This window comes from Antennarius striatus, chromosome 15, assembly GCF_040054535.1.
Source record: "Antennarius striatus isolate MH-2024 chromosome 15, ASM4005453v1, whole genome shotgun sequence".
Taxonomy (NCBI): Eukaryota; Metazoa; Chordata; class Actinopteri; order Lophiiformes; family Antennariidae; genus Antennarius; species Antennarius striatus.
Window position 1 is genome coordinate 13,758,108 of NC_090790.1, and position 14,210 is coordinate 13,772,317.

Sequence of the window (14,210 nt, forward strand, 5' to 3'; positions counted from 1 at the left end):
TCAGAGTTTATTTATACATAGACAAATATTAAACTGTGCCCTGGAAATGGCAAATATTAAGTTTTCATTTCAAAGGTGTACTCAAACAATTTATTTGATCCTGGTAAGAGATTTTAGACATACCATCAATTTTTCTTGGTTATCTAAAAAAAAAAAAAAGAAATAAAAATTATTAACCCATGACACATGTTCACTAAGCTACATCCAATTAAATTGATCGGACAAAATGAAAGACACTTCTGAGAGTACAATGCACATCAATTTCATGAAAATCCTAATAAAATTTAAGCATAACTACACAAACATGAATAAACATAAATGAAAATTCAACGCTTTATGTATTTTTGACCATTCTGGTTAACCACAGACCATAAAACTTAGGAAAGACTAATCTGAATATTATTCAAGAGAGCACAACCCTTCCTCAAAGCCCAACAGTTCAGTTCAAGTTAATAAATCCAAGTTAATCCACAGCATTATCCGGGTCAATTATAGACACAAATCCCCTTGTGATGTCTGATTTTTTTCTCATTAAGCCAGGGAGTATTACCTGATACATGAAGGAAAATGCCAGAAAAAAACAAAACAAAAACACCAACATGAAATGTTAAAGACTACTTTTGGCCTTTTATCCAGATCTGTACCTCCATTTAACCTAATGTGGTCCATTCTGGCCTGTGATCCGTGCTAGCTTTCAACTTTCATGGAAAGCTATTTTGCAGTTTTTGTATGATCCTGCTAACAAACACACACAGACGCACAGCCACACACATGCACAGAAGCAGACAACGAACCCTCCATCCATCAGTTGTTTGCACAAGAGGTCTGATGACTCAGTGGGAATCTTGTGTTGTCCTAAATACATTGTGACACAGCCCATTCGAATATTGATATTCCCACTTTCAAACAACCACACACACACGTACACACGCGGGCGCGCATACACACACACAGACACACACACACACACACACACACACACACACACTGATGTTTGTAGTACGGCAGAATATGAAGTTAAAGTACTTTGTTAGTTGTCTTCATCCTCACTCATCATCTGGAGTCATGTGCTGTTCCCCTTGTCCATCCGAAGAACCCAAATGTAGGAAAAGAAAAACAACAATCTGGTTCACTTGTTTACTCATTTTTAACCGAATGTTCTTCTCATTATAATGTTTGCAGTTCTTTGAGATACCCAAGATGCTGAAGTTACTTCTTCACAGCAGTGGCGTTATTGTATTCCCCTCCATCAAAAGGCTTAACTTCTTGTTTCAATATGAAATAGTCTGAATGTTTGGAATGATTTGTTTAATTCTAAACATTTTGTTTTCAAGTTTTTCATCTGCTTCCTCTATTCCGCTTGTCAACAAAGACATTCATCTTGACACAAGCTGAAAAAGAGACAAAGGAGTGGGACATTGAAAAGCAATGGAACGCAGTTGCTCATTTACTTTCACTTCCCTTCCCAGCATATGCTTCTGTAGTCTTTTATTTTGGTGGGGAATTGTGTATTAAGGAGTTCTGGACGACTTGCTGTGTATTATTCCACCCCAGGAGCTTTGAAGGTGCAAGGACTGGCTGCACGTAAGGTCACCACAGGATCTCCCCTTAATAGTTGCAAGCTGTTGGCTGGGTTTGGAGAAGCAGGGAGGAGACGAGACGAGGGTATGGAGTATGCCTTCTTTGAGGGTAGCCTGTGCAATACCCTTTTTGTGCGTCCCCACACACCCCCTACTTTGGAAGGAATTCCTTTTTTGGATGCTGGAGGCCGTATGCAGAGAGCAAGGACTATAGTTATACAATCTGGCTGGTTTAAAACAATGTGCCTGTAGGTTTTTCTTTTTGCTTCGTGCTTACAACCCCATTTACAGTTCTCAGTTTGACTCAATATGTGACTTGCCATGTGTCACAAGGGATGTTTGTGTCTCAACTAATGATCCGTGATGCCCACAACCCCCACTCCCCCATTGGTGAACCTAAAAGACAAAGACTTTTTAAGATAAAATTCATTCTCACCTCTGTTTTTCTTTTTGCTTCTTTACCTTCCAATAAAGTTTCTTATTTCTTACAGATAAACAAAAATAGACAGACAGTAGTTTCTTCATCCATGGCGAATACCCCCCCCCACACACACTCCCTTACATACTCATATCTGGTTGCCAAAAGTACATGCCATCAACAGCTTTTTATTTCTTCAATGTCCCGGGGCAGTTAAGGTAACTTTATTACCCTGCTGTAAAGGTTCTGCCAGGGCAATTAAAGCGGTGGGGGTGGGGGGTGGGGGTGCTGAGGAACACATGAGTGCAGGCGCCTCTACAAACGGTGGGGAATTTCTTGATTGTGGCATCCGAGGGTTGCTTTCTTTCATTCTTGCTCTCTTTTTGTGAAACCACTCAAATACACGCAAGCGATAGCTTCCAAAATGTATCGTAGTGGGAGGAGGGTGGAAAGGAAAATAATTTGGGAAGGGAGGGATGAGCGTGGCTTTTCTACACAGCCGAGTTGAACTGAGTTCGTAACACACCAGGGAAGGGATGGAACATACACTCCCCTCCGAGTTTAGGAGTTCCGGCACTTTGCTGAATCACTTACTATTTTGCTTGTGGGCTACTCTGGAATGTGTGTAGCTGCTCTTCTTTCGATATCTCCTATGTATTTATTATTAGATATATTCAATAGTATAGTTTATAGCAAACTTCTCTCAAATACCTACCTTTTTTTAAAATGTAGTTTTAACTGTTCTTTTGCCCTCCCACAGCGTATACCATCAACCAGGATTCTTAGATCAGTTTCCCGTTTTCCAGACCTTTGCCCCCCATTCCCTTTCAGCTCAGGCCGACACATGTTTATTGCACACACAGGAATGAGAGGAAACCTGTGATAGATGGATGAGACTCCGACAAGGTTGCGTTCCTATCATCTTCATTTCTGTCATAGGGATAGTGAGCGTCCTCCCCCCTGTCCTCCTCCAGCCCTGGGACAAGGGGCAGTATAAGGCCCCCCTGGCCCACAAGGCCAGCCAGTCCAATTTCCCACACACCCTGCAAGAACCTCAAGTCAGGGCCAGATGTGGCAAATGGCCTAGCCACCCTTGAGGTCAAGGTCATAGGAAACCGTGTCAAATTTACCACCCACCATCATTTTCTAGATAGAGAGATAAACAGAACTGTCCTTGGAAGGAAAGTGAGGTGTTAACAGGAAATGGGGATGTGCACTCTCGGAGAAAGGAGTAGTAGAGCAAGGAAGTGTAAGGAAAAGATGAGGATGGAGTGCGAAATGTAGAGTTACTGTAATTAAATTGGGAAAGAGTCAAGTGGGAGTCAAGACGCCCCTTGTTCTCAGCAACAGAATGTCACAGACGACACACTGCTTATAGAGTTGACAGCTGTTTCTGAAGTGTGTCTGGCCCCGGGCTTGTAAAGTCGTCACACGTAGACCTCATTTTCTCAGAGGAGTCCAAGCACTGCCCACCTGGCTCTCACATTAGGACCCCACACACTAACACACACACACAAACAACTTGGTTTATACATCATTTCAAAGGGGAGACTGCGTCACTGGTCTTTGGTGACTACCATGTTCCCCCATATCATTCCACAGACCTGCTGTTTCTCACAAACTATCAGCAGTGTTTCCTGTGTTTCATTTTTACCACTGCCAATAATATTTTACACTATCTTCATGCTGATATTCAAATTTCAAGGTGAGACTCAGATTATGGTTGGATGGGTATTACTGGAAAGGGAGAAACTTTGGCTTATTTCTTTCTTATTTTTAGCAGACTTAAATCAATTTCTTGGGACTCTTGGGTTTTTTTCCTTTTGATTATTGGAAGATATTCCTACCGGAAGCACTTCTGTAATGGTGACCAGAATAAATTTGTGAGAAATAATACAAATAATAGGCCTTTGGGAAGGTTTTAAATCTAGATTTTAAATGTTTTACTCCTTTCAATAAAATTGTCAATAATCTTTGTCACCACCTGCCTTTCACAATATGAATAAATAACTAGATGAATATGGATTTTCATGTTGTCTTTTTAAATTCTTGTCTGGGAGTTCCAAAAGTTAACAATTTCTGTTAGCTTTTTCCCAACTAGCCTTCCAATAATATGAAATTAGTTCATGAAACAGTATGTTTGATGGTATTACAGTAGAAGTCTAAGGAGATATACAGAGATATAGGAGATGTGCAGCACACACCGTTTTTATCACCTCCTCCCTTAGAGGCTTCCACCTGCATTGAACTGTTAGCTGTCTTTAGCATCTGTATCTGTGTTTTGTCTGCGTTAGGATGTAGTGGTCAATCTATTAAATCTATTTGTATAAAACAATCCATTGTGTGGACAATGCAATACCACTCAGCCCTAACAACACATTGACAACCAGCCACAGCCAGCCCCCCTCCTCCCACAGATTGATCTGATAATCCACCAGGTCACAAACAACGAAGTAGCCTTAGTATGTGGCATACCTTCTATGAATTGGACCACATGTGCTCTTTATTTGTTCTGAAGAAAGGAAATATTTTGTTTTTCCCAAGCAGATGAGGCAGGCGAGAGGCAAGTATGGCAGCAGCAGCTGGTGCTGGTGACATATTGTCGACATTATCCAGTGAAAGACACTTTGACGTCAGGCTGCCAGATAAATAAAGAAGGGAAATTCTCTTACAATCTGAGATTGTCAAATAATATGGGGGCAAAAACTTAAAGGAATATAATAGAAATAAAGTCACACTTGACAAATGGATATGAGTATTCCATTTGTACTGGCTAATGGGTGAGTTTTATTTTTTGTTAGACTGTTAAACCAGTGACACTGTGAAGAATTTAGCTCTGAGTTCAGGTACACCTTTTACTCCAAGTTTGTGCTCATTAAAATATGATCTAATGAGAACCAGTCTGGTTTTACTTCATATCTCTTTGATATTTGTAAGAATCTGGTCAACATCAACTATGAAAAGAGAGAACTACCGGTAAGTGTGTGCTAGGTCATGTATTTGTGTTTGGCAAAGGGATAAATGGTTATTGTGTATGTCAACTGGAAATATTTTATTATTTAAAATATGATGAAATATACCTACATACAGATAACTGTCTTTGGAAATTAAAGGATATGAAAAGTCTTTTTTGCCAAACTCATTTTGCAATTCTGAAATATTTACATTATTAAAACTTGGAAGAACTTGAAGCTCTTGAACTTTGAAGTTGGTCCTATGTTGTTCCTACAGTAGGCTAATAATAGAACCAGTTGTATTGTGGCTGGCAATATCCTAAGATTTAAGATTAGTCATGATTATGTTTGTTTATGGCTATTAAAATTAAATGTTTATAATGAGTATTAACTTACAGAACTTTCAAATTTCAAGATATTTTTCAAATGCATGTTTTATTTTGGGTAGCGAAGTGTAAGGACATTAGAGTATTGGGGGTATGTCTCCCAAATATAAATTATAATTACAGTAGTTCTTTGAGATACGACCAATTCGAATTAAACAAATTAAACTTGATACGAATCCATTTCCTATCTCAACATACTACTGTGTAGGCCTTTGTGTGGAAGACATTGAGTTCTTAGTATATCTCATGATGTTTTATTAATTTTTTTTTACTCTCATTCCAAGGTGACTCCATTCCCCATGTCCTGTGACCCCCGGGATGAGTGCTCCTGTCGAGATCCCCACGCTATAGAGAACAGGAAGGATGAACACGTCCATTCCCTGGGGTGACCTGAGCAGTGACCTCTGTTCATCATTCTGGGACCCTTGCTTCAACACAACACAGCCAAAGCAGCCAAGGCAGACCCCCTCCTCCACCCTCCGGTTTCCTACACATGCTGCTTAACAGGCATACCTCTCCATCCATACTGCAACCACAAACCAGCTGGAAGGCCTCTGTCTCCTCATCACGGGAAGATTCATACTAGAGGCTGGGACTCATGAGACTCCACAGAAAAATTCATTCCCTTCAAAAAGGAAAGTAACCCTGCAATATCATCATAAAGAAGACATATATCGCAAGGAGAAAAAAATTACATGAAAGTGATTTTTTTTAAAAGACTAAAAAAAAAACAAGTAATAAACAAAAAAGCTAAACAGAAACATAAACAAACCTAAGTAGCATGCCTTTTGTTTAGTTTTGTGCTGGCTTCAGTGTCTATTGTAGTGACTTTGCTCTACAATCACATGATTGAACCAAAGGTATATCAAAAATGTGCAAGTGGGGGATTGTGTTCATGGTGGCTCTGTGTTTTGCAAATATGAAAGAAATCAATACAATTGTTCAAAATAAGAAATCAGAAACTCTGAAAGCATGTAAAACATGTTTTTTGGAGCGGCTAACAGCTCATGCTTCCATCAACTCTGGTTTCAATCTGGTCAGACATTGTTTCAATGAAGTGTGTTTTCTTCATAGACTCATCAGAGGCTACAGAGGTTATTCCTTGGTTGGTGGAGAATGAGACGGCTATGTTGTTAAGTCTCAAATCACAGATTCAACACAAAAGCCAAAATACGATGCACAAACACATGTCATAAATGTCAAATAAATGTTGATTAGCCATTCAGGATTTTATACTTAGAGCAAAATCCTGAATGCATAATTGAAATATTTTAGCATGACTTCTACAACTGTATTTGCTGCTAATTTCCATTTCCATATCATCATATCTAATATGGTTACAGAGCTTTGTTTCCCATGCTGCTTAGTGTACCTTTTTCTAGCATATGTCGTGTGTCAGTCCATAATACTTGCAGAGAATACAGGTACATGCTGACAGCACTACATGTGAAGTGCACTAGGCAGTTAAATAATCCAGATAGTCACTTGTCAATCTCATTTAACCCAACCGCCCAACGAAAAAAATCGTGCATATTGACCACGACTTAAAGAATGTCAATGATAAAACCCACCTCAGGTTAGGGTGATTTCACTTTCAGTTTTTTCGCCCTCGCTCACGGTGCATGATGACTGTTGCCTCAAGCACTGATTCAAACTGTTCAAACTGAAGGTAAAATGATCATAGACCTGTTCAGAATGCAGTCAATACTCATCACTGTTTTTATTTTGAACGCAGTCCCACAAGAGAACAGAAATACAGGGCTAGATATTGGCCATAGAGATTGAAGGAGACCAGATCTCTCTCTCAAACATACACACACACACACGCACGCACGCACGCACACACACACACACACACACACACACACACACACACACACACACACACACACACACACACACTCATACACACGCACACACACACACACACACACACACACACACACACACACATAATGGATGCATACATTCATACATCTTATCCTCTCCCTTCTGAATAGTATTGGACTCTTAGCTGTAGCTCTGCAGTGGTCGCAATGTACCTAAAAATGACATTTGGATGTATATGTCAACACAACATGAAGCCTGAGATTCTCTGCTGCGGCTGGAGTCTTTCCTTTAAATGTTACATTTGTCTCTACAGTAAAAAGTGCATTGGTCGTTCTGATCAGCACTTTTCAGTATTGTGAATTTGGGTGTCCACCCATACATATTAACCTACTCAGATTATATGGCTACTACATTAGCTCAGTAATTTGTTCCTCATTTCAGATGCATGCACACTAGTTTTTCAAGTGCACATTTGACGATGAAGGCTGCTTGGCATATTGGTCCAAAGTTTGCTGCTCTTATTTGGCTTCAACCATGGTCATGCATGCAGAGCATGATTATGCCTTTTCATCTCATGTGGGTGAATGGAACTGTCTGTCAGATTCATATGAGGCTGCTATAGCATTGCAGATAATTCTCCTAAATCATTGTACAACACGTAATGTGTAGATGGGAATGTAAGACTTGCTTCAAAACCAATTTAGACAAAACTACACAATGCAGACAAGAGAGAGAAGGTAGTATTTTCCACCAAAAAAAAAACTCAAAATATGTAAATATTACTATGCTTCTGATGAACAGGAGCACTACAAATGTACATTTTTTTCATTTTTATGTATATCATTTTTACACAAAACATCATATTTAATCAGTGTTTGCATTATTGACCTCAGTTACTGCACTTTTTATTTTCCATGTAAAAAGAAAAATTATAACTTTCAAAAATGTTTAGAAGCTGCTATTGTCAGAACGGTGATCTGAAAGAAACTGTATGATATTTGGTCGTTTGACTCCCTGTGTTGCTATTGGCTTTCCTGTCATTCGTTGTTTGTATCTGGCCATATTTATTCCTCTGCAGCCTAAACAGGCTTTGCATTCAATATTACCAGTGATGTAGGGATGTAATGTCAACTCAACCATTATGAACATCAGTTCATCATCCCAAAAAAAATTATTTAAAAAATCCCCTTATGTCAGAGGCTTTTACTTTGGTAGAGAAACCAAGAAACAGGTAACAGAGGAAAGAAAAGATTTTAGGAGAGATTTTGGTATTTTTCAACCTATTTTCCCCATGTTTTGGTGTGTAAATGACTACTGGAGAAATCTACTTTTAAAATCAGTCCAATAATTGTGCAGGATTGCTACAAACAGCAATGGCCTAACAGGCTGTTATGCAATTCTTTGGTAGTACATCTACATATTTGAAGTGCTTCTAGAAGATCATTATTAGAAGAGCAAAAATAGAGAAAGAAATTTTTTTTTTTACCTTTGCCTCGTTCATTGGGAAACATGGTGCATGTCTCAAGTGAGGTCCAGCTCTGTATGACATGTAAGCATTCGTCCTCAGGGGCAGGAGTACCACAAGTCTCCTGGGCTCCTTGGCCTTGGAACAGCTGATTAGTCTTCCTCTGCCCGTTGTCCCCTCTCACTCTTCGCCCAATTTGTAGTAGCTCTTCCTCCATATATCCTGTGTAGAATAAAAAAAATCCCCCATCCGTTTCTAAATCAACTAAATATTCTGCTATAATATAATCTTCCCATGGCACGCCTACCTCTTACTGCTACTCAGAGTTCCTGTGACAACTCAACCTCCATGAAAATGAGGACTTTTCCTTGAGCAAAACTTGGTCTGAATAAGAAACAGACCAGAACCAACAAAAGGTGAACAAATGCAGCCTATCAGTGCCACAAAACAGGCTCTTTAAATACTTTGATGCACCAGCTTTCCCATTCAAAACTACTGGTCTCCATTAGATGCATACATGCAAATCATTTGAAAATATGGTCCAGGTTGGAAAGCACCAAAAGTTGTCTTTAGATGAAGGACCTCCAATTACAAAGAGACTTATTTAAATTTAACCGTTCATTTGAAAAAAAGAAAAGAAAAACATGCTTGCATTGTTAAATTTTACATGATAATAGCATTACATATAGTGGTGCTTTAAACAAAACTGTACCCTTTGGGAAGTGATTGATTGAAAGAGGAGAATCTGATGTTCATCATCAAATCTTTTCCTTAACTCTAAGAATTGGAAGAATTTAATTCTGTCAGTGCTCCCCAAACTTTGTGTATCATAAATATTCTCCTCAACAATTATGATGTAACACGGGCCAGTGTCTGAATACCAAAACAGCAGGTGTTTCAGAAGGGTTACAGAATGTGTTGATTAATATTGGAGATGGAGATGGTTTTTCATAAGTCATAAGTAACAGAAATATTCATGGAAGAAAGTATACGATTACACATTGGATGAGGACGTCACCTCTCTACTGTAGTCATCACAGGATCCTTTGCTGTACCTCATGCCTGTAATGTTTGCTGCTTCTGTATTTTTTGGTATTTTAATGACATTTTTGCGTCTCATAACAATGTGTAAATACTAGAACTATTTATTGAGAGTGTTATACTTTTTTTAAGTTATATTTAATGTCCATGTAAGTTATTTTTTACATTGTTCTTATAAACAATCCCATTATCGGTTGTGAGTCAAAACTGTCATTCTGTCTATTGTCATCGCGCTCTGTTGTTGTTCAGTGCTGTCAGGCATAGGTTAGATATACAGAACGCTCCAGGCCCACAACCCCACTAGAACCCGTCTCATTGGCCACCGAGAGTAGATGGACACTGCTTGCATCAAATGAAGATTCACCACATGTTCAGAAGTTTCTGAGTGCAGTGTCTCTTTTACTTACCAGAATGTAAAGATTTTATTTCTTACTTTTTTAATGCACACATTAGCCATATGTACAAGGAATTGTGAAAATAGAACCAAGTATATAGTGGTCAAGTACTTATATCCATAAATAGCAAATAATATTTTGAGAGAAGAGTGCAAGGAACATGGAATATATGTACACAGCCAGCTGAGGGCAGGAGAAAATGGCCATCATGAGGGTTCAAAAATGAAGGAAAACAAAGGACTGGTGGTCAGGAGATAGCCGATGGTGCCCCAGATATAGCGTTCTTGAATGGTGGAAAAGAAGAAGGTGGGCAAGTGAGAGGCGAAGGGGATGGGTGGGCTGCTTTTCCTGGCCTGCCTTGCTATTTGTCCAGGTGTGAAAATGTGTACTCACAGAGGCTGCCCCTGGGCCAGGGGTGGCCGGCACTGACTGGCAGCAAGCTGAGGCCAGTGAGTCAGAGTTTCTCCTCAGGGTGGCAGCCATCCCTCTCTGGGACTCCCCACACCACCACCACCCTCCTACCTCCACCTCCCCGCTCCTCGCTCGACACACTGCCTCATCTGTCACTGTCAGGTATGCCTGCTTAGGGCTGCCAGGGTCAAGCTGGCCCAGTGAAAATGAGAGAGGATGTTTGCCCAGTTTACAGAGCCTTTTGAAGTTAGGCTGAAGAAAGACAATTGTCCTCACCCAGAGCCTATGCTTATCACATAACATGATTTGATAGCAGCTTTTTTTGACAGGCTTTGATACCTCTCCACATTTTCCTCCAACAGTCTGTCCTTTGTTTCTAATTTAACACCTGGTTGTTGTGTTGCTTGTCTAAAAATGGCAAAGACTTTGTAGTGTCAAACTCATTACAAAGCAATGGGGAGCGTAAGAAAGAATGACTGAAGCCCTAATATTTTTGCTCAGATTATTGTGGAAAAAAATACTGATGTGCCATCTTGTTATAAGACATTTTCTTTGTGTATTGTAACACATGAAGTACCTCTCACAGGACTCTGATTATAGAATGGTCCACTTATGTCTGTTTCCTAATCCCTCAATAAATTAAAAAAGGTGAATTGTCATTTTTTTCTAAGTGGGAAGTACAAAAACAGTGTATTTACATATTATATGGGTATCTAGTGGTATTACTGCAATGTTTCGTACTCGATTGCTCAAAAAATATATTTTAAGATGTAAATAATAATATTATATGATGATTGTATTTGCAAACTATGTACTAACTGTTTGGGAGTAGCTCTTGGATTGATTTTTATCATAACTATTATACAAAGATGAACCGTGAATATGTTGTGCATTGTGTCAAAGTATCATTTGCAAGACAGAAAAAAAGAAAAAAAGAACTGTGATGCTTTACCAAGCCACTCGCTGTCAGCATATATCTATATTTTTTATCATAATGGCTTAGTACAAGCACTGTTTTCAGTTGTCTAAACCACAAATTTATCCATCAAGTCATGTTTATTTGCTGTCAAGATGAGTAAGATCATAACGGTCATTTCTGGGTCTCTGCATTCTTTTGAAATTGATCCTCATCGTCATACTTGACCGATCTTTGTTATGCATCAAAAGCTCAATTCAAATTTGCCTGAGTTGACAGCTTCCAGTCTTTCCTCACTCAATCTTGTATATTGTTGAGTCTTACCCCAATGCGTCTGTTTTTGCTGAGAATCTCACCAACACTGTAAAGGTAGCCATCAGACCCAGTTGTCCCTCCAGCCCTCTGATGGCCCCCTCTCTCTTTGGTGTTTATACAGTATGCACTTTTTCAGGCACATATACATACAACAGATTGGACTATTATGTGTCAGCTAATGTTTCTCTCTGTTTTCACAGCTGCAATTATATATATTTTTGGTGCTCTAGCACATGGCAAAACATGTCTGATGTGTACTATATTTTCATAAGGAAGAGTGATAAAGATGAGTATCATGTTCATTTTGCTGTCATTTATTGTGTAGAAATAAAACACTGGTTAAAGTGAACGTAAGCTTGAAGAGTATGGATCGGTTATTTAATGGTTCTTATGTCATTTCAAATCTGCTTTATAATATATTTTTAATTTTTAAAAAAGTTACTTATGTACAAATAATGTATAACAAGAGGCCATGAAGAGGAACTACTTCTTTAAATCTACATTGGATGGATGGATAGCAATGGCCTCACATTGCTATCCATCCAATGTGAGGCCAGTTCTCACATGCCAATGATGTTACTGTCATAATTTGTGAGAAAGAACATTGAGGTACTGATATTTCAAGTGTAGTTAATGTTGCATGACTGGAAAGAAACTGGATCTTAGCTTAAAGGAGTAGTTTGATGAGAGAGACCGAATAGGAAAATACTTCCCAGCAGCTCACATCAGGCTTAGCCACGTAAATCTAATGATACAAATTGGAGTAATGCATATTAGGATAGTTGTCTGTTAGTTCAGTGACTGATTTCCCCCTTTCCAAGTCAATGTCAATATTTTTCATCTGAATAATGTGGTAAAATGGGTAAAACTTGGAAAATAGCAGCATTTCATTGCATTCAACTGTAAAAATTTTATGGAAATTATATAGTCTCATTTTAACATATTGTCAATGTGCCAACTAAAGCATTAAAGATACGTCTGTACCACATTAGCTGATCACAAAAAACCTTCAGCATAATTACTGATGAAACACCAAATTATGTTAAGCCTCAAAAGGAAACTAATCACGTAAAGCTGCAAAATCTGATAAGAATGAATCACAGAGCTCAATCCCAGATTTGAATGTAGTACATCTCCGTTAGTGAGGGAAACCCAAGGCAACAACTCGGTTGGAACACTTTCCAAAGGAAATGATCGAGTTCTAGCAAAGCAGACATGGAGACAAATTTAGAATGTTTCAGCTACTGAACATCATGAGAACAACCAAAATAAATAAACGTAGCCGTCCATCCAATCTGATCTCGTGGTTGTTCTGAATCTAATGACACTGGGTGGTTTAAGAGAGGAGTTATGACATTCTTTTTACTGCACAAAGGTGTCATGCGGTAGCAGATGGCTTTGTGAGAATCCTTCTCAAACCATGACATGGTTCTAGGCAAACCTGAAAAGGCACTGACAGCATTGATCAGTCAGTGGCCCGTGAGAGTGAGGAGTGATTTATTGCCTTGAAAAGTCAACATAACTGCTAACAGCAAGTGTGCGAAAGTGTTGGAGAAAGACTGTCCACAACTGACAGAAACTTTTGGCAGAGATCACCTAAGATTGTTCATTACACATTTTAAGATATGTCTCAGGACAGATTTTGGATTTCATTGGAGGAGGAGTATTTTAAGTGGCATCACTGCAATTCTGCTACCACATGACACCTTTGGGCAAACAAGAGTTCTGGACCAGAGGCTCCATGTCTGCTTCTCATCCATCCTTGCTAAAATAGAGATATGTGTATCCTCCCAGACTTACAGTAGGTCTCCAAATTGATGGTAAGTCTTCCTATTTTTCAATATGTTAAAGTTCAGACATGTCAATCACTTTCATGACAAATGTTGTTAATAGGCTTACCTATAAACTGTGATTATTATTCTGGGTGTTAAAGGTCATCTGTCCAGCTTGGAAGATGGCTTATTTTCATGAATAAACTTAATATTACTATACACTAAATGAAATGCCAGTAATACCCATACAAATGCAGACATTGTTAATATTCACGTGAAATTCTCGATTCAAATGGTGCTAATGACATAGAAAAGGTTTCATATGGAAGTTTTGAATGATGTACATGTGGGCATAAAACAAGTCAGGCATTACCGAAAATCTGCCCCTTCGCATGACGCACAAATTAAAAAAAAGTCTAAGGTTTTCTTTACTTCCTGAAGACCAAAGAGCAGTATAAGAATGTCTGTGGCTTGAGGCCATGCAAAGAGAGACTAAAAATGGGAAACTGTGGGATCTGGCTGATCAGTAGGGGCAAACACTTCATCAGAAGTTAATTAATGATGTTAATGGTCCAATGAAAGTTGTGTGATCTGAACGAATAAAGAGTCTTACGTAATGGTGTCACTACATGCAAAACACATGGTCATGTGATAGACATTTGCTTTTAGAACAGATTCAACTTCAATGAATATTCATATAAAATGAGAAGACTTACCTTTAATGGAA

General features: G+C 38.8%; 1 protein-coding gene across 1 annotated transcript in view; it reads left to right on the forward strand.

Moving 5' to 3' along the window:
- LOC137608944 (pappalysin-1-like) overlaps nucleotides 1–7,167 on the forward strand; it is a 76,404-nt gene extending 69,237 nt beyond the window's left edge. The window contains exon 22 of the mRNA XM_068335590.1: nucleotides 5,623–7,167. Within this exon, the coding sequence (XP_068191691.1) occupies nucleotides 5,623–5,727 (105 nt within the window). The 3' untranslated portion in view covers nucleotides 5,728–7,167. The remainder of the gene's footprint in view (nucleotides 1–5,622) is intronic.
- The last annotated feature ends 7,043 nt before the right edge of the window (nucleotides 7,168–14,210 follow it).